Source organism: Alternaria arborescens (genome assembly GCF_004154835.1).
Source record: "Alternaria arborescens strain FERA 675 chromosome Unknown contig_15, whole genome shotgun sequence".
Taxonomy (NCBI): Eukaryota; Fungi; Ascomycota; class Dothideomycetes; order Pleosporales; family Pleosporaceae; genus Alternaria; species Alternaria arborescens.
Genome location: NW_021167870.1, coordinates 167,309 through 185,102, shown reverse-complemented (window position 1 = coordinate 185,102; position 17,794 = coordinate 167,309). Strand labels below are relative to the sequence as shown.

General features: G+C 50.4%; 9 protein-coding genes across 9 annotated transcripts; 7 read left to right on the top strand and 2 right to left on the bottom strand.

Annotated features, from left to right (window-relative positions):
• Positions 1-795: 795 nt before the first annotated feature.
• On the top strand, positions 796-1,793 carry AA0111_g6865 (hypothetical protein; the record flags this gene model as incomplete). The annotated part of the gene is made up of 3 exons (XM_028653134.1): positions 796-898; positions 964-1,316; positions 1,362-1,793. The coding sequence occupies 3 exons, from the start codon at positions 796-798 to the stop codon at positions 1,791-1,793; spliced, it is 888 nt and encodes a 295-aa protein (XP_028505322.1).
• Positions 1,794-1,918: 125 nt separating this feature from the next.
• On the bottom strand, positions 1,919-2,914 carry AA0111_g6864 (hypothetical protein; the record flags this gene model as incomplete). The annotated part of the gene is made up of 2 exons (XM_028653133.1): positions 1,919-2,760; positions 2,818-2,914. The coding sequence occupies 2 exons, from the start codon at positions 2,912-2,914 to the stop codon at positions 1,919-1,921; spliced, it is 939 nt and encodes a 312-aa protein (XP_028505321.1).
• Positions 2,915-3,304: 390 nt separating this feature from the next.
• Positions 3,305-4,216, top strand: AA0111_g6863 (hypothetical protein; the record flags this gene model as incomplete). Its single annotated transcript, XM_028653132.1, has 4 exons — positions 3,305-3,338; positions 3,392-3,470; positions 3,579-3,619; positions 3,705-4,216. The coding sequence occupies 4 exons, from the start codon at positions 3,305-3,307 to the stop codon at positions 4,214-4,216; spliced, it is 666 nt and encodes a 221-aa protein (XP_028505316.1).
• A 2,430-nt stretch (positions 4,217-6,646) lies between these two features.
• Positions 6,647-8,225, top strand: AA0111_g6862 (hypothetical protein; the record flags this gene model as incomplete). Its single annotated transcript, XM_028653131.1, has 3 exons — positions 6,647-6,817; positions 6,866-7,960; positions 8,016-8,225. The coding sequence occupies 3 exons, from the start codon at positions 6,647-6,649 to the stop codon at positions 8,223-8,225; spliced, it is 1,476 nt and encodes a 491-aa protein (XP_028505315.1).
• A 523-nt stretch (positions 8,226-8,748) lies between these two features.
• Positions 8,749-10,004, top strand: AA0111_g6861 (hypothetical protein; the record flags this gene model as incomplete). The annotated part of the gene is made up of 3 exons (XM_028653130.1): positions 8,749-8,982; positions 9,030-9,492; positions 9,544-10,004. The coding sequence occupies 3 exons, from the start codon at positions 8,749-8,751 to the stop codon at positions 10,002-10,004; spliced, it is 1,158 nt and encodes a 385-aa protein (XP_028505318.1).
• Positions 10,005-10,638: 634 nt separating this feature from the next.
• On the top strand, positions 10,639-11,996 carry AA0111_g6860 (hypothetical protein; the record flags this gene model as incomplete). Its single annotated transcript, XM_028653129.1, has 3 exons — positions 10,639-10,671; positions 10,729-11,047; positions 11,095-11,996. The coding sequence occupies 3 exons, from the start codon at positions 10,639-10,641 to the stop codon at positions 11,994-11,996; spliced, it is 1,254 nt and encodes a 417-aa protein (XP_028505317.1).
• A 330-nt stretch (positions 11,997-12,326) lies between these two features.
• AA0111_g6859 (hypothetical protein) lies at positions 12,327-14,000 on the bottom strand (the record flags this gene model as incomplete). Its single annotated transcript, XM_028653127.1, has 4 exons — positions 12,327-12,619; positions 12,697-12,937; positions 12,994-13,714; positions 13,783-14,000. 4 exons carry the CDS (start codon positions 13,998-14,000, stop codon positions 12,327-12,329), a joined length of 1,473 nt encoding a protein of 490 aa, XP_028505495.1.
• Positions 14,001-14,728: 728 nt separating this feature from the next.
• On the top strand, positions 14,729-15,700 carry AA0111_g6858 (hypothetical protein; the record flags this gene model as incomplete). The annotated part of the gene is made up of 1 exon (XM_028653126.1): positions 14,729-15,700. One exon carries the CDS (start codon positions 14,729-14,731, stop codon positions 15,698-15,700), a length of 972 nt encoding a protein of 323 aa, XP_028505496.1.
• An 899-nt stretch (positions 15,701-16,599) lies between these two features.
• AA0111_g6857 (hypothetical protein) lies at positions 16,600-16,773 on the top strand (the record flags this gene model as incomplete). Its single annotated transcript, XM_028653125.1, has 1 exon — positions 16,600-16,773. The coding sequence occupies one exon, from the start codon at positions 16,600-16,602 to the stop codon at positions 16,771-16,773; it is 174 nt and encodes a 57-aa protein (XP_028505487.1).
• Between the last annotated feature and the right edge of the window lie 1,021 nt (positions 16,774-17,794).

Below are 17,794 nucleotides of genomic sequence, written 5' to 3'. Positions count from 1 at the left end.
CATATATCGTTCTGGCATACATGTTACTGCGTCTATACCCTTCTACAAGATCTCTCTAATCGAGCGTCTCTGGCCCTCTATGGCTGATTCTTGCATCTACAAGCGCTCCCATGTACTAGTAGAACCGTCCCTTTTTTGCTATTTGGTTTTTCTCTTAACGCAAGCATGGTGTTTATTGGGCATTGGCATATTGATGGTTTGATGGACGGAGTGCTCGGTAGTAGGGTATGAAGTCTCCGCAAATCATGAAGGAGTAATTGTCGGGGATGGGGGTCTAATGGATTGAATGAAAAGGAGAGATGGGTGAGCCTAATGCATGACTATTCAGTTCATTGTTCCGGTGCTTTCGTCTCGTACCTTCTACCATGTCTGTTGTTGTGCTGCATTTCCTACTCCTCTGGTCAATCTTCTCTTTTCCTTTCGGATTCCTTCAACATGTTCCGTGGTATGTATGTTCAGTTCACATGTCCCAAATGACCCGTGGACTTTTGTCAACTTACTAGATCTACCACGTGCACACTAGAAGATATGGAAACATGGGAAGTGGCGACTTACCACTATCTCACCATCAGCTGCATACGGCTGGAGACATTGCAGTCTTGCGAATGTTTTCCGATCAACATCAGCTTGCGTGGCCTTTTTGTTTAACGCGTTGGCGTGTCCACCGCGCGCACGTCTGCGCGCCAAGCATCGCTGCTTCCTCTCTTGCTGCATCACAGGACCTCACCTTTCCGCGCTCCTTCTTTGAGCCATCTCCCTCACCTACAAGCTTCACAAACGCAATTGAGGGACACAATGGCCGACCCAGAAACCCAGGCGTTTGGTCTGGCCATCCTAGAAGCGTATGAAGCTTCCCAATCAGCTATTGGAGCCAGCTACACTGTCATAGCAAACACCGGTAAGTTACAACACTTACAGTAAGAGATTGATAAGCTACGAGCACAAATCATTGATTTATTCCAGGAACTACAGCATCTCTTCTACATGACGAACCTCCGCGTCCGAGCCGCGATGTATCGGATATCTTCCCAGGATTGTTACCATTTGTCGCTCGGAACCAGTGGCTAGAGAAACGCAACCAAGAGCTCTTAAACGAAAAGGCCGATAGCGATCAAAAACGCATAGCGGCGGAGAAGAAGCTCGCTGCTATCACCCTGGAGATGAAAGAGACATTAATTGCATTCGAAAGCAGAACAATGGCCCTGAAGAAGTGTGAAGAAGAGCAAGAGAAGTGGCGTATGCAAAAGGCTCAGGAATTAGAAGGTACCGAGCTCGAAGCTGTGCAGGAGCTGTGGCTTTCTACTCAAGAGGAGAGGGTAAAGGCTGAAGTAAAAAAGCAAACCTAAATTGAAGTCAGGAAGACAGTGGAGCCCCATAACCGTGCTGAGTGTGCCAAAGCACAAGAAGAGGGCTGCAAAGCAGGCTACGTGGCAGGAGTATATGATGGTATAAAAAAGGGTCACCTCGAAGGTCAAGTGTATGCTGCAACTATATGGAGGGAGAGGGTCACATCTGCTGAGAAAGCGTCACGGAACAATAGCTATACCGCTGGTCGAGTTCAAGGTTACGCTGATGGCAGAAGGGAAGGTTACAACGTTGTTATATCCGATGGCTTCACTATTGGATTGGCAGCCGGTAAGAGAGAAGGAGCCGGAGAACGTGGCGAGACAAATCAGCAGAGTTATGAGAGGGGCCGGGATGAAGGACGTTCTCAGGGCCACTACGAGGGTTACGCTAAAGGCTTCGCTCAAGGTCTTGATGCAGTTGAACAGGAAGAAGGCGGTATCGCCTGAGATTACTGGTTCTGCATGGCTGAGTCTGGATCATAATTCATTCGGGGAGTGAAATGTCACATTCCGTTGAAGGACCCAAAGCTTCATGCATTAATGTATCAATTCAGAGACCAACGTTCTCAGAATCATAACTTCGAGGCCCTAAGCTTCGTACTATCAACTCTTCTGCCTTCGTCATCGTGCTCCTTGACCCGCAAGTTCGGAAACTCTGCCGGCATAATTCTCCTTGGTTTGCTCCCCTCCACCAAATTGTACCTGTCAAAATCGCTAACACCCTTCGTCCTTAGAAAGTCCTCATCAAGCAGCAACTCGCCATTAACCTCTTCCACAGGCGCCTTGATCATCTGTAACACTGCGTCCGAGAAGATATGCGCAGTCCTGAGATCCTTAGCATCTCCACCTCCTATATTCTGCGTTGCAGCACTCTGAACAGCCGTCGCAGGCCAGATGCTCGTAACTGCCATGTCACTTTTTCCCTCCCTCTGGAAATCCATTGCTAGTCCCTTGGTGAGAACAGACATGCCCACCTTGCCCATTGCATACGCCGTCTTGCCGCGGAAGAAGCGCGAGTAGATCGGTGGACTGACGACGATAATACGACCTTTCCAGTTTCCACTACTCTGTTCAAAGTGCGGAAGACAGGCTTGTATGACGCCATATAAGCCCTCTACATTCACGCGTTGCATGAGCTGGAAACGCTTCATAGGCGTTTTGGCCACGCTTGCCCACCATATTGCGCCGCTGTTGTATATTAATACATCAAGACGGCGGTATTTCTCTATTGTCTCGGCTACCATACGTTGAATGCTTGTGAAGTCTCGTGTGTCAACGGTGATGGCTGTGGCTTCGCCGCCTGACTCATGGATCTCGCGACAGACGGTAGAGATGGTGGACGCCGAGGAGTTTGGGTCGGGTGGGAAGGGTGAGCATTTGGAAGCGTCAGATGTGGACTTTGCTGCTACGATGACTGACTCGTTGTTAGCACTCCTGCTCTGTGGAGGTTTATGGCTGTTGTGACGCGTACCTGCGTAGCCATCTTTTGCGAGGTCGATGGCGATTTGCCGACCGATACCCCGAGACGCGCCGACGACCAGCGCGACTTGTTTGTTGGACTTGGACATGGTGGAGACAGGGATACAGTTAATTGCAAAGATGTCGTCGCGTAGATAGAGTAGCAGCTTCCGGCTGACAGTATAGGCAACTGTAAAGCCTAAGTAGACATGGCATTGTAATCAAGCCTCATTGTCGGTGCCTCGGTAGGTGCACATCATGCTGCATTTACGTCCGTAGGAATTGCGCGGCGAGGATCCGGGGTATCTGCATCATTCGCGACTCAAGAGGTGGAGGCGTGGTCCTGATTAGTGATAGAGCTCTCATAGCTACGCTAACAGACCTCGGCAACCAAGACCTTGTGCGGTCCCAACGACAACGCGCATAATAAGACGCGACCGACGTCTTCGAATGCCAGGTTCAACGTGATTTCTAGTCCTGTGGATAGAAGCATTGCGAATATGTCTAGCAAAATTACGTGCTATCTGGATTGCGGTACGCTCCTATCATTCCCCTGATCTAAGAATCACATGCTAATTACGGACTAGTGTCGCCATACTCATACTACGCTCTACTACATATTGAGAGAAACAGACAGGTCCTCGAAGCCCACAATGTAGAGATTGAGTGCGTACCAATTACCATGCCGGCTCTCAAGCCAATACCACGAACTGAAACCCTACCAACCACTGCACGCTCTAATCAAAAGCAAGTATACTCACTGACTTGATGTAGTATAGTACCCGTCTTCCTAGGCGGCATCAACGTCGGCAGCGGTACGTAGCCCCCGTCCCCTTCCATGCACTCCACACGGAAGTTTGGTACTAGCTATACCGAATGTGTCCTGACGCCGCAGTGCAGGAAACAAGCCACCCTGGACCCTCGACGCCAAAGCAAAGTACGGCGCATATGACAACGCACGAGCGAAGAAACACTTCGGCCTTCCTAATCTACAGTCGCCGGATTTCTTCCCTATTCTCTCACTACTACCACAGCGGGCACTATGTGCTGTGAAGGAAGCGCATCGAGCGGAATTCATCAACATCTTTTTTGACATCTTCCACTCTATGTGGGAGAACGGCAAGGATGTCAGTAAGCCAGAGATCCTTGTAGAGGTACTTCAGCTGCGTCTCAAAGCAGATGAAGCCAAGGAAGTCATGGCCAAAGCGAATAGCCCGTCGTACAAGCAGAGGCTGAACGACAATACCAAGGAAGCGCTCGACCATGGCGCTTTTGGTTGCCCATGGTTCTTCGTACGCAACTCCAAGGGGGAAGAAGAGCCGTTCTTTGGTAGTGATAGGTATGTGTCTTCTTCACTAAAATTCACTTGCCCGTATCTTGACTGGCACCCTCGTATGCCAGGCTATGCATAGAGCGGGCTGGGCCTTTGTGCACATCGTCACGTCAGTCAAGGCGCTCACCCCGGGAAGTGGGGGTACCGCTGCATACTCAGGATGCGATGCGAACTATTGAAACGCGACCAACCGATGGTCAAGAGCTGTGGGGCGTGCTGACAGATTTACCATACAGATTTCACTATATGTGGGAATACTTGGGGCTGCCATGGAAGGACGTCGAGCTGTTGCCACCGGGTAAGGCGAAGGCGAAGATCTGATGGACAGGCATCATCGGGGTGGCTTGCAGGCATGTCGGTATGTAGTTATTGTGGAGATAGGGCGCCAAGCCGCGTGGTGGATAGCTGTGAACATGCATCAGATAGGTCTGCGACTCTAAAGAAAATGCCTTTCCGTTCTCAAGTCTTCTTACCTCTTTCTCGTTTTTTCATCGAGGTCTCACCTTGCTTAAATGTCTCACTCGCCTTACACGAGCCTGAGGGATCGTCTTTCCGACAACATTGTCCTCGCACACGATATGCGTACTGTACGGTTGCCGGTTTGTACCACTCACGACGAAGCATGGTGGTGTAGCCACCGAAGGCGGGTACACGCTTCCCCAGACTTATGCAAGAGTATGCAAGATAAAGTCTACGCGACCTGTCAGGGCGATACCATGCGCCATCCGAGAGGATTCGCGGGGGCAGAGCTGCGCATGTCTCACCTATTCCACGGTCTTGCGGTCGCCTGGGCTGACGGTCGCTCGACTGCGGCCTCCCGATGGCATCAAGTAAATTGGAGAGGCCGGGAGTATATCGGTCCAGGTATCAGTTATCACTCTCCACCAACACGGGTACATTGAAGTGCGTAAAGCATCTAGCCGATGTTGGGACTATGTTGATGGATTCACTGACAAGCTTTCACGCATTCACCAGTGGTGATGAGCTGAGACGAAAGTTTTGTCTGGGTGGGACTCTCTGGAGCCGTGAAGATTTCTATAGCTACATTTACTGATTGGGGGGCTTCTTGTGTAACGTCAGCGTCATCATCGACGACACCTGTAGTACTCCAGAGGCTCCTATCAGTCCAGCGAACAACATAGCATCAGATTGCATACGTACCTGTATTTCTGCACACCATGACATCTTAGCTGGTCGCATGCTTGTGATTTAGACACGATGGCTTGTTGCCAAGCTATGTTATGCAGATAACCGTTCGCTTCCGTAGGCACGTCAGCCAAACAAGACGACGTAGGGCATTTCTCGCCAGCTCAACTAGCACCGAACAAGCAATCCTGCTCGGCTCGACGGTTGACGAGTCGCCGTCACAGGCCTTATCAACCGCGATGTGAGTGGGGTGTAGACCTATACAGCCGTGCGGCATGTGCTATTTGCCTTCTTTGAGCTAGCCACGTTGATCATTTCACAGTATCGGAATGGCAGTGCTGTTGCTTGATGGGAAATATGCTTGCTATCAGTAATGCCTTCGTATGCCCGACATATTTGCACTGCTGACGAGCGATCTGGCCCATACGGATAGCCAGTCATTTTCCCCTGTGGTTTCCAGGCTGAAAAGGACTGTGGGTCTATCCGAAAGCTCAGGGATTTCCCTCCCGTGTACCATTGTATAGTAAGACATGGGTGCTGCGATGCTTCAAACGCAAGTCTCATCGCTCAGTCAAAGGAGCTGGGGCTGTCTTAGTTTATAAACATACGGGAACGTCCCTCACCTCTCCACATCAGAACAGATGTGATTGGAGCTGTTCCGTCAATTGGCTTCGGCTTCATCCTTGCTCTTTGTCTTGTTAGTGCACGATTCAAGTCGACAGTTCATCTTGTGCGTTTTCTTTGCCTGCTACCCAAGATACTCGTTCCGCAAGTCAAAGTACGCCGATAGATACTCTAGTGTGTTTGTACATGTTCATGCGATCATCGCCCCCCATCTTTGGGCTGCTAATAGTTTCCCAGAGATCTCGTGGCATTTTCTGGTAAGGCCGCACTCACTTCAAGTATCGGTTTTGACTTAGCGTACTGATAGTGCGTATTGATCAGATACCTTGCATCGTCTTACCATTGCGTTGTATAGATAGTTGAAATAGCTTTGCCTCTTCCCTTTTTGGAGCCGGTCATTCACACCGCCAAGTTTGGTAATTACAACATCGGTGCTGTCGTCGACCTAGCTCGGCAGAGCTCCGTACTGGCTCGATTTCCATCGTCCCACCGCTCGATTCTGTGAAGCGGTCAACTGCATTAGGCGAATGACAGAGCGCCGCGCTCGTGAATGCTCAAAGTACCCGTGGACCTCGACATCTCCACAACACCCCGCAATCATCAGTCACGCCCACTTCACCGCTGCGGTATCTCGCCCTCTACGACCTCGCGTAACTGCGCATTCACATCGACTAGAAGAATATTGTAAGATTAGCGGCCATTGTAACATCTTTAAGAGGCGCATGCGGCGTGTGGACTCATGTCTCTCGCTCAACAAGTCCACCAGGATTACAAGTTCGACGAACAATATATCTGTAGTCAGTCTCTTGCACAACTCCAGCCCTGTCTACCTTATGCTCCAGAAGCTTCTCCGACAAACCACACATTCGACTTCCATAACCGCACTGGAATGATGGCGCAGTCAATGGCCGTAAGTGGACTTATTGTTGGAGATATACCTAGACTGACAACCGTCGAGGAGAGTTCTTACATGCAAACTCAGCCATGGGGAATACAACAGGTCGAGCAGGACGACGCGAAACCGATGACCACATCCAGCCCAAGCATCCACACATACTCATCCGGCCAGAACTGGAGTGGAGCATATGATACTTCGTTCGACTGGCCCCATGCTCTTGAACAGGCAGCAACCTTCATCGTACCAAATTCAGAGTCGCACTTCCAGCAAAACCACGCTCTGTTATACAATGCAACATTTGTTACACCGAATGCGATTGGAAAGGGTTACGGCAATGAACGAAGAGCTTGTGTGCCTGCCGAACTGAATGGTTTGCCTCATGGGCTTATCGACAGGTCTGTCCTAGGTGCGAGCATGTCCCCGTCACCTAAGAGTTATGTCAGCGATGAATTTGGGAACACATACAGTCCAGTTTCTATGTTAGATCAATCCTCACCAACCGAGAACTGGAATGGATACCCAGTAACGACCAACAACGCTGTTCTTTCGGCACCTTGCAGGCCGTTCCTTGCGGAAAAGACCGATAGTGATGTTGGGCTCTCAGGAATCCCAAGGACGAGCGCAAGCACAGTTATGACTCCCGTCGTCCCGTCTAATGGCTCTATCAGACAGGACCTAATACTAATCGCTCCGCTCGACGACGACCAACAGTCCGTATCTGAGTACTCGCATCCACAGAACAACAGCGCTGGGCACTCTCCCTGGTACAGCGCAAAACATTCATATGACACTTCGAACGCACCCTACAGATCCCGTAACGTTGCAATTTACAGAAATCCCAGCAGCGATACGAGCCTATTACCGACATCGGGACCTCGTCCCACCCAGCACTGCTTGACACCTTGGAACGGCTCGCGCCCGAGCGCCCATACTCAGGACAAGTTTCAGGTACCGCGCAGTGCTGGTGCACAAGCCCAGAGAGAGCACAACGACCAAGTGCTCATTGAGGGCAAAAGGAGAGGAGAGACGTACAAAGAAATCAAGCTCAAGATGGTGGGCGAGAAGCCTGCGGAGTCCACTCTGAGAGGTCGCTATCGGTCGCTGACAAAGGCGAGGAAGGATCGGGTCCGAAAGCCTGTCTGGACTAAAGTTGACGTGAGCTATCCCCTGTAGACTCTACTTCATGTGTAGCATACTAACCCACCAGTAGTTGGAGCTTTTGGATGACGCCGTCCAGCAAGAGTTCGATCGGATCGAGAGCAGCCTACAGAATCCGTACTCGTTAAGCTTCGACCAGAAGATCCTGAAAGTTGCATGGAAGAAGATCGCAGAGTTTATCGCCGACAGTGGTGGCTCGTATCATTTCGGCAATGCGACTTGCAAGAGGCGATGGCTAGAGCGCCATCCGGATCAGAAGTGATGGATGATAGCTGCAGGTCACGAGTGGTACCATTGACACACCTTCATCGTCTAGTGCACTTGATGGGTGTCGGATACTGCTGATATCGGAGATCTGAGGCTTGAGCATCGGAGTCCCTCAAGGCTGCAAGATACCGTTGCCAGTGATTAGTCGTCAAGGACAGTCACAGAGGGCACTCGTCTCCAGCATCCCCACCGAAGATTGCCGCAGGGCGGTATCTTCGATTCTACTGTTTGCAGAGTTTTGCTTTTCCCACTGTACTACTTTGTACTATTGTTATTTTGATGGTAATGTTTGTCGAGATGATTTTTCCAATTACTCATGGGCGTAAGAAGCCAGCGTGGCATAGACTGGGAAGCTGCAAAGCAGGACAGTCGTATGGCGTCGCTTTGGAGGTTTCTTGTAGCAAGCTGCCTTACGACACGATATCTCTGGTATGATATACAGTACAAAAAAACACTGATGACAGCCTACGCATGCTGTTCGGCGAATGTGGTGAAAACGATGAAAGAGTGTTGATGCCATGAAGTGTGACATCAGTTTTAGGCTTTCGCGCTATCTCCGAGCTCGAAGCTTCAAGCTCCAGCCATCCACCCCACCCATTACTGGTACTCCAACACCAATGAAAATGCTGCTCGGATTACCTGAAGCTCTTTCTAGCATTACGAAGCGCAAGTTTGAGGCTGCCAAGGCATCTTCAGATTTGTTGTTCTCGCCTACGGAACTAGCAATCATCCGCACATCCGCAGGCATTCCCGTACGTGTGCCGGCTATGCCACCGACAGCAGACTTATATACGACCAGTTCCAACTACGCTATTGCCCATCGCTTGCGAAGAAACCCTTGCCGAAGCTCCAGAATGCTACGCCGAAACAGAAGATCGACCCTTTCGAGAATCCCCCACCAGCATTACACCTGGTTGACATCCCCGCCACGAACCCAACCCACTTCCTCGTCCTTAACAAGTTCCCCATAATCTCCGAGCACTTCATCCTTGCTACAAAACCGAACAAGAAACAAACACACGCGCTAGAGCCAGACGATCTAGAGGCAACCTACGCTGTGCTGAAGGCTTGGCAGACAGACTCGGGCGATAGCGAGAAGCGTCTCCTCGCATTCTTCAACTCTGGGGATCATAGCGGCGCGTCTCAGCCCCACAGACACCTGCAGTTCTTGCCAGTGGAGGGAATGCGCGATAGCGATAGAGCTAGCGACTGGAGTCTGCTTATAGACTTGATCTTGTCAAGCCCAGTGGCCAAGGCGACTGGTAGGCGTCTCTGTCAGATGCGCACTGTGCAGCAGCTAATGTTCTGTCTAGAAGGTCATCTCAAGTTCTTACAACACCCGTCCTTGCCGTTTACGCACTTTGCCTATCCTTTCAACTCGGAGCCATCTGGCGCTCAGTTATTCGAAATCTACAACCATCTGTACGATGCGGCAAAAGCGGCAGTTGACACGTTCATCTCCTCGAATCCGAACGACTTCGCTCTAAACCCTACCGACGATGGCGATCTACCCATCAGCTACAACCTTGCTATGACTACCTCGGGCATGGTCATCTTGCCAAGACGTGCTGAAGGCACCATGCTGCGTCGTGATGACGGTAGTGAGATCGGCTTCGCAGCTCTCAACGGTACAACGTTGGGAGGCACGATGATGGTCAAGCACCAAGACGAATGGGACATGCTGCGCCAAAAACCAGGGCTGCTGGATCACATTCTCTCTGGGATCGGCTTTCCAAAGACCTCTTCATCGAAAGTGGGCGCACCGAACATCTGACCAGACGTCGTGCAAAACCACATGAGTCGTGACTAGCCAGTTTTCCAGAGTTGTTTCTAGTGGACTCTCAAGCCTCCCTGGAAAACTACACCAAGAATATCACAAATAGGCTCCTAGATTGACGAGTGATGCCATGGTCACCATATGAGATGCGAATGTCTTACGAAGCGACGCGCACGCGACAAAGACTGTGGCGCATGCTCTGACCTCCCAAAGATAACACCGAAAACGATCATCTAAGGAAGCTGAACCTTGAAAAAGTACTGAAAAGCTGCTTGCGACCTTGCTCGCGGTATTTATTCCATGCGAAATACTCAACATCTACTATGCGATAGGTTGTCCTGATAATATAGGCCTATATTGTGAAAAAGCTTGGGTAAGTCGTTGAGTGCCAGACACCACGTGCAAAAGTGAAGTCATGCGACCACTCAGCACTGAATCCAAGAAGTACTCATGATGTATCAAATGCGAACACAAACTTTCCAGCTGAGCAAAAAGCAACAATGTGTCTCAAAATAGGAATGACTGTTGACTGTAAGCTTTTGCGGCGCAAGGTTTAGGTGCGCATTTTCACTGGTATTCTCCTTCCTCATCTCATACTCCCTATACACTGCATTCCGTCCATATCTTCATCATGAGAGAAGAAACAGAGAAAACAATAGAGGCAGTATGCGTCAAAATGCTTCTCACAAATACAGACCAAGTGCTGATTAGACTTGCCTAGGCCAAAGGGCTACTACAAGATCTTGTGGTGGTCGTGTCTCTTGTGCGGACCTTGACGGATTCTTTCGGGTCTGCGAGTGATTTGTATCGCAAACTCAAGCGTAAAGCTGGCGCAAAGGATAGCGACGATGAAGACGATAAATTTCACATCCAGATTCCTTCGCGAAGGCGTCGTCGCGACTCTATGTTTGGTTCGGGAAAGAGCAAGGGAGACTACAGTGACAGCGAAGAAGAGCTTATCTTTACCTCCTCTTCTCAGATTCGAGCCGAATATGAACGCGGGTATCGAAAGCTAGGAGAGCCTTTCGCGCGCGGTGATGGTATGTTCACGTTTAAGATTTAGCCTTCCGGTATTGATAGCAAATAGTTACAACGCATACCCAGCTTCAATCTCAGATCATCAAGCTTCAGCAGACAGTCCTCAACATTCAGCAAGATCTACTGCTTAGTACGTATCTCGCACCGTCGTCATCTCATTCGCATCTTGTGCGTCTGATCCAGGCAACTCGGACGACACGCGCGGCCTCCATCGCCTCATTGAACATGCAGTACCAGCGCATGCTGCCGCCACTTCCTTCACCACTGCCCCCTCGAGGATCTGACCCGCCGTTGAAGGTTCCCGGCGCATTTCCGCAGCCTGATCACCCACGGCCACCTTCAAGGCCCCCTCTCCGGCACAAGAAACGCATGAGCAGCAGCAGCTCCAGTTCCTCCAACGAGTCAGAAGAGAAATTAGTCAAGATACTACCAGTCCCAGGGCCCGAACCAAAGCCAGAGAAGGTTGTCAAGATACTACCAGTCCCAGGGCCTAAACCAAAGCCTATTCCTCTCCCTCAGGCCCCACCCCCATCTTCACGGTACAGCACCAGATTGTTCTGCATCTACGCAAAAGACCTCCAACTCAGCCCACGGCTGCACCTCGCCAATGCTTACAAACCCGGCGGAAACGGTAAATGTCCCTTTTGCCGTACACACATCACCATCCAACCGGGGAAAGCCTGGGAAATTGTCGTCGATGGCTGTAGTAGGAAAGTAGGGCAAGGTTTTGTTGAGATCGCGTCTCGAACATTTCGCATCAGAAATCGCTTCATTGTGAAATGTCACAGGGACACTGGGGGCTTTGCGTGCGTACTTTGCGCGAGATTCAAGGAATCGGATACAGTGTGCAGGGGAATTGAGTCATTGATGGATCATCTCTGGAGGGAGCATACGAGTGAAGAGTTGGAGAGGGATGTAGATATAGTGGAGATTTCCAAGGATGCTTGTTGAGTGGCGCTAATGTTTGTCGTATCTGCGATAGTTTTGTGGTTTTCAACGATACCCTTGTAATTCGCTGCTGCTGTATTCGGCGATCATCTCCTAATATCTATAATATATTCCGAGCGTTTCATAAGATACATGTACCATTCTTGCACAGTGTGGTCGTCGCATATGATAGAAGATCTACATGACTCTTACACATGAACACTTACCAAAGGCACGTTCTTGTGAGTTATCCCATGCTTTTGCACCAGTAAATATGGTTCTGATTCATAGCAGATGCCCTTATAAGACACCGACCTTAGTTGCACTTAGTAGGTACAGACTACAATAGTTAAACTAATATGCGTAGAAAACATTAACGCCATCCCTTTTCAACCTCCGATTCGTTACCTGAAGCCACGCTCTAAGCGCCCAGGCTGATGCAATACACGCACCTGCAAATGCCGCATTGCTACTCATAGCAATCACATACTTGGGCCCGTCGCTCGCAGGATACAGATAAGGCGTGTAGATAAAGCTAGCCATAGAGACCACATTCACAATGGATAGTGACACTGCTTTCTTCTCGGCTGTCTGGCCAAGTGTGCCTGATACCCATCCGAGGATGACGGAGTTGACAGAGTAAACACCTGTAGTATTGTGCGTTAGTTGCTAGTATGTAGACGGGAGTAGATAATGGGAACTGGAGAAGAGAGAAGTGACTAACCGGAAGCAAAAAGGAAGCAGGAGATGTAGCGTGCGGCGGTGTTGAGCGTGGCAGCACTAATAGCAAATCCGACGACTGCCAGTCCCATCATGGCTGTGATGTGCCATGTTCTATCGTTGAATTTGCCGGATGAGATTCCGATGCCGATACCTACTGCACCAGCGACTAACGATGGTGGAGCAGTCAAGACCAACGTGATAGTGGTACTGAAGCCCAAAGACTTGACTACGGTAGGGAAAAACTGGGTAAGGTTAGCAGGTGTTGTATAGAGTTGAGGACATGTTTCGTGTGACATACCTGGTTGAAGGATGTGGCGCTCAAATGCATATTCTGCATGAAGACCAGCAGGTAAAGTCTTGGGTCTCGCAGAGCTTGCATGAAACCAGCTTTGACACCTCTGGTTTGTTCCAGGCCAACAGTATCCCTTTGTATGCGATCGTGCGCCAGTTGTCGTTGCTCGGGAGTCAGCCACCTCGTGGTCAGCGGCTCATCCGGCAGCAAGAAAGCACAGACGATAGACACGCCCACTGTGACGATGCCCTCAATGATGAACAGCCATTGCCATCCATGCATTCCGTGCTTGTCGTCCAGCGTCGCAAACGTAGCAGCGGCGATGAGCCCAGCAAAAGACACAGCAAAGATATTCCCGGCGTACAAGATAGAAACTCTTGTAGCTATCTCTTTGCGGGTATAAAACATGCTCAGGATGTACAGAGCACCAGGGTAGAATGGCGCTTCTACGAAACCGAGGAAGAAGCGTACCAGGACCAACCCAGTGTAGTTCCTGACAAGAGCTGTCAGAGCTGCTACACAGCCCCAGACTGAACAACACGCGGCCATGTACAGAGAAGGTCGCACTTTCTTAGATGACATGAGCATGTTGCTGGGAATCTGAGCGAATAGGTATCCGACGTAAAGGATGGATATACAAGTGTTGTATTGGCTTCCGACTAGGCCAAGGTCGTCTTCGAGGCCGTTCAGTCGTGCATTCGCTATCGCATTCTGGTCGAGCTTGTTGCTAACACCGACGTGATCAGCAGCTTCTTACAGATGAGGTTACAAAGTTTGGAGGACTTAGTGACGTACAGAAAATACATGCAAAAGAGTGCTGGCATTACTCGCATGTCAAGCTTGCGTACCAGTGCAATCTCCGCTGGGTCCGTTTTCGCGATCGCGCCACTATAATCTGCGCCATCGAGCGCAGATTGGGCTTTGAGATCCTTCTCCGATGTTGCGACATCGTCAATTTGCAGTGGTACGTTTTTCTCGGTATCCTCATAATGGTTGGGGTTGGTGCTGGCCATCTTTGACAGTGGTCAAAAGTGCAGGTTATATGTCTAAGTCATATGCCAAAGCTCAACTTGATTTCTCGATGAGAGACGAGATGATTGAAGATTGCAAGGAAAGTCTTTGCTATATACCCCAGCTGGACGAATGTTGCCCAGAAAGTCCACGACCAAGCTTGACCCCGGACTTTCCCCAGACCCCAAGTTCTTTGTCGCGAAGCGGAGGAAACATGGGGAGAACGAGGGCGTTCGCATCATCCGCTACCTTTGAGAAGAGTCCAGTAGAAAACCCTAATAATTGGCCGTGAGAACCGTCGGCTTCTCCAGGGTGGAGAGCGGCTTGCGGCTGGTGGACACTAGTTCGGACAAAGTCAAGCCCGGGGTACCTTACCCGTCCATCGGGCGTCCTATAGGCGCTACATCGGAACAATCCAAGTCCATACTACTCGTACGACACCAAGACTGGTCCAAAATCGCATGTCGGGATGAGTTCTCGCAGGACTACTGCGGACTTACCCAAGTCCGCGTCCCGAACGCGCGCTGGAGATGGAGCACGAAGTGACACACGGGAGTGAGATCGCCAAACGGTTGCCGCTCGGCATTCATGTGCGATGGATAGCGAAATACATATAGTGCAGGTAATCAGTCCAAGTCTCATCATCATCAAACACAAACCAACACACTCCATTCTCATCCACAGTCAACTCTCACTTCCTACCTCAACACCAATACTTCCCACCATTACAATGGGTTCAATGCCTGGAATCAAGCAAGCTCCCCAAATTGACCTAGCAGGTCTCGTCCCTGCGCCGGTTACCCCATTCAACAAGGATGGCTCGGTCGACTACGCAGCCATTCAGCGCCTTGGCTCATGGCTCGGCAGTATCCCAGGCGTAAAGGGTCTGGTGGTCCTTGGACATGCTGGCGAGGGCACCTTCTTGACTCAGGAAGAGCAAGTAGACGTCATCAAGGCCTTCGTCAAGTCCGTAGACAACAAAATACCCATCATCGCTGGTATCACTACCGAGGGTACTGAAGTGGCTGCACTCGAAGCCCAACGCGCAAAGGCTGCTGGCGCACAGGCAGGTCTGCTCTACCCCAGCCATGGTTGGCTACGCTTCGGATACCAACCGGGAGCTCCACAAGACCGATACAAGACCGTGTACGAGAAGTCTGGACTTCCTCTCATCTTGTTCCAATACCCCGACAACACCAAGGCTACCTACAACTTGGACACATTACTTGAGATTGCCGCGCAACCTGGTGTTATCGCTATGAAGAACGGTGTCCGCAACATGCGCCGCTGGGATGTCGAAATCCCTATCATCAAGAAGCAAAACCCCGATTTGACAATCCTCACATGCCACGACGAATACCTGCTGCACACGTGCTTTGATGTTGACGGCATGCTTGTCGGATATGGCAACATCGCCCCTGAGCCGCTGCTGGAGATGATTGAAGCTGGCAAGGCACGAGACTACCCACGCGCGAGGGCTGTTCATGACAGACTGCTCCCAGTCACCAGAAACGTTTACCATCGGGGCTCGCACATGGAGGGAACCGTTGCACTGAAGCACGGTCTGGTGGCGAGAGGTATCCTAGAGCACGCAACAGTACGGAGTGGTCTCTTGCCATTACAGGATGGCGCGGAGCAGGAGATTCATGCTGCGTTCAAGTCAGCCTCTTTGGGCAAGGTAACAGCGCCGAAATCAGGTTAATTAGTTGTTGACTTTCTTGCATATATTCCAATAGTAGCTCAATGGAAATTTTGATCATAATAAAGAGAATTGCCGGCCATTCCCGAATCGTTTCCAAACCAGTAATTGATGTCTTCACCATTAAAAAGATGCATGATCTCTTCGTTGGGTAATGGATTATCAGAATATTGTTGCGCAATACCAAGAAAGTTGCCTGCGCCCGCAAGGTAGTCAGTTCCCAGGCTATTCACAGCTTGCACATCCGTGTGGTGTAAGTTGACGTTCGCAAAACTCGGCTCATTCGCTGTGTTCGTAAAGGTTGTAGAAGAAGATGCTGCATGTGATTGGTTGTTCAATCTCTGCGGCTGTCCCACTGGAGTGTTTGTGCCTGTCACTGGATTGGGTCGTACTGGTGTATGATTTGCCAGACGAGCTTCTGATGTTTGTCGCTGAGCTGGCAAATTACCAACCCCAAGCGAAGAGTTACGAGTTGAACGAACTGCCGTCCGCGAACAGTCTCCAGATGTGTTCGTGGGGCCCCGATTCGATTGCTTGCCCAGTCGCGCAGCAAGGTTCTGGACGGCGACGATGCATGCATCTGGCCAACTTGTACCCCTCGAAGATAAGTGCTTAAGGATTTGCACACTTCGATCTGACAGCCTCAGTGCGATATCGCGCGAGACTTGTTCCTCTGCAGCCGCGGACAGAATGATGAACGTACTCATCCACACTGCCCAAGTAAATGAGGGCCAGAGCAGAGGGGTTCTCTCATACCCATGTTGACCAGGTGAGCCATCGGACGCTCCAAACCCCCGGAGAGCTTTATGCAATGTGTTGATTATAGAGCGTGAGGCTGAAATGCATCGTTGTAGCGCCGCATTGTATGCTGCGTTCTTCTTCGATGTCGCTAATACTGAGCGATGCAGAGCGAGGACCGACTCAAAGCGAAGGACAATGAGAGTTACTTGGTGTGTTTTGGATATAGTCTGTGTTTGTTGGTCATCGGAGAGGTGTTCATCGACCGTGTTCCACCATTTGGTGTGCTCGGCTTCTACTTCAAGGGCTTGGTCGATATCGTCGGTGCTACCATGTAACATAGATTGGTGTCGCGTTTGCATAATAGACCCACGAATATCAGCGTGTCGAGCGAGAAAATCCAGCAAGTCTAGCCGGTTATCGCGCTCGAGGTCTAGAGAAGAATTAGCCTTGGCACATTCGAAATCTCATTCCTTGCGTACATACCATCTGTTTGAGGCTCCGATTCAGTGTGCTGCTCCGTGTGCGGATAACAGACATTTGCCTCATCCGACCGTATCCCTAGTGGAGTGCCGAGCCGTATGCATATGTGTCTATCGATGCAGATTACAGACCAGAAAAGTCGTTTCCTTAGCTCTGCTTCTTTGCTTGGTATTGGTAGTTGCAATGGACAACGATGTAGACCTAGCTGGAAGGCCATACGAATAGCCAAGCCTTCTAGACGGGATGCAGCATTATACCTGTGCATCGTAATCAGAAACAATTGAACGCTGACAAGAGCTTGTAGTGAGCGAATAGAGCTTTCCTCAGTTAGCACCAATTGTACACTCCGGATGGCATCGTTGATTGAATGGAAGACAAGGATTGCAGGCATCATTTTGCTTGCAGGGCTCATTTGTCGTCGATCATGGATAGATATTGACATGATCGAGCGTACTATAATGTGTTGGAGTTCGTTTGATGTAGATTGAGCTGCGATACGAACGCCTCTCTGCGCTATTTGACGAAAATAGTCGAGGAGTGAGGGTGCGTGGAGGAACGGAAAAGCAGGATGCCAATGGTCGAAGTAAGACTGGCTCCATTCGAGAAGGTCGTCAAAAGCAATCGTCGGCGTGACGCTCTCTAATTCAAGCGGACGTACTTCGTCCAGTTTCCAGAGCCACCTTGACGCACTTTTTGCTGCGCCTGCAGGTAACTGATCATCTTCTCCAGGCGCAGCATCACTCTCTGGCGTATCGACATGCCGAACGGACGCCTGGTTTGCTGCGACATTACCTGCGCTGGATGGGGGTCTGAGGTTACTTCCAGGGCTGGTGCCGAACGTGTTGCGATTATGATCCTGAGGGCTCGTTCCTTCAG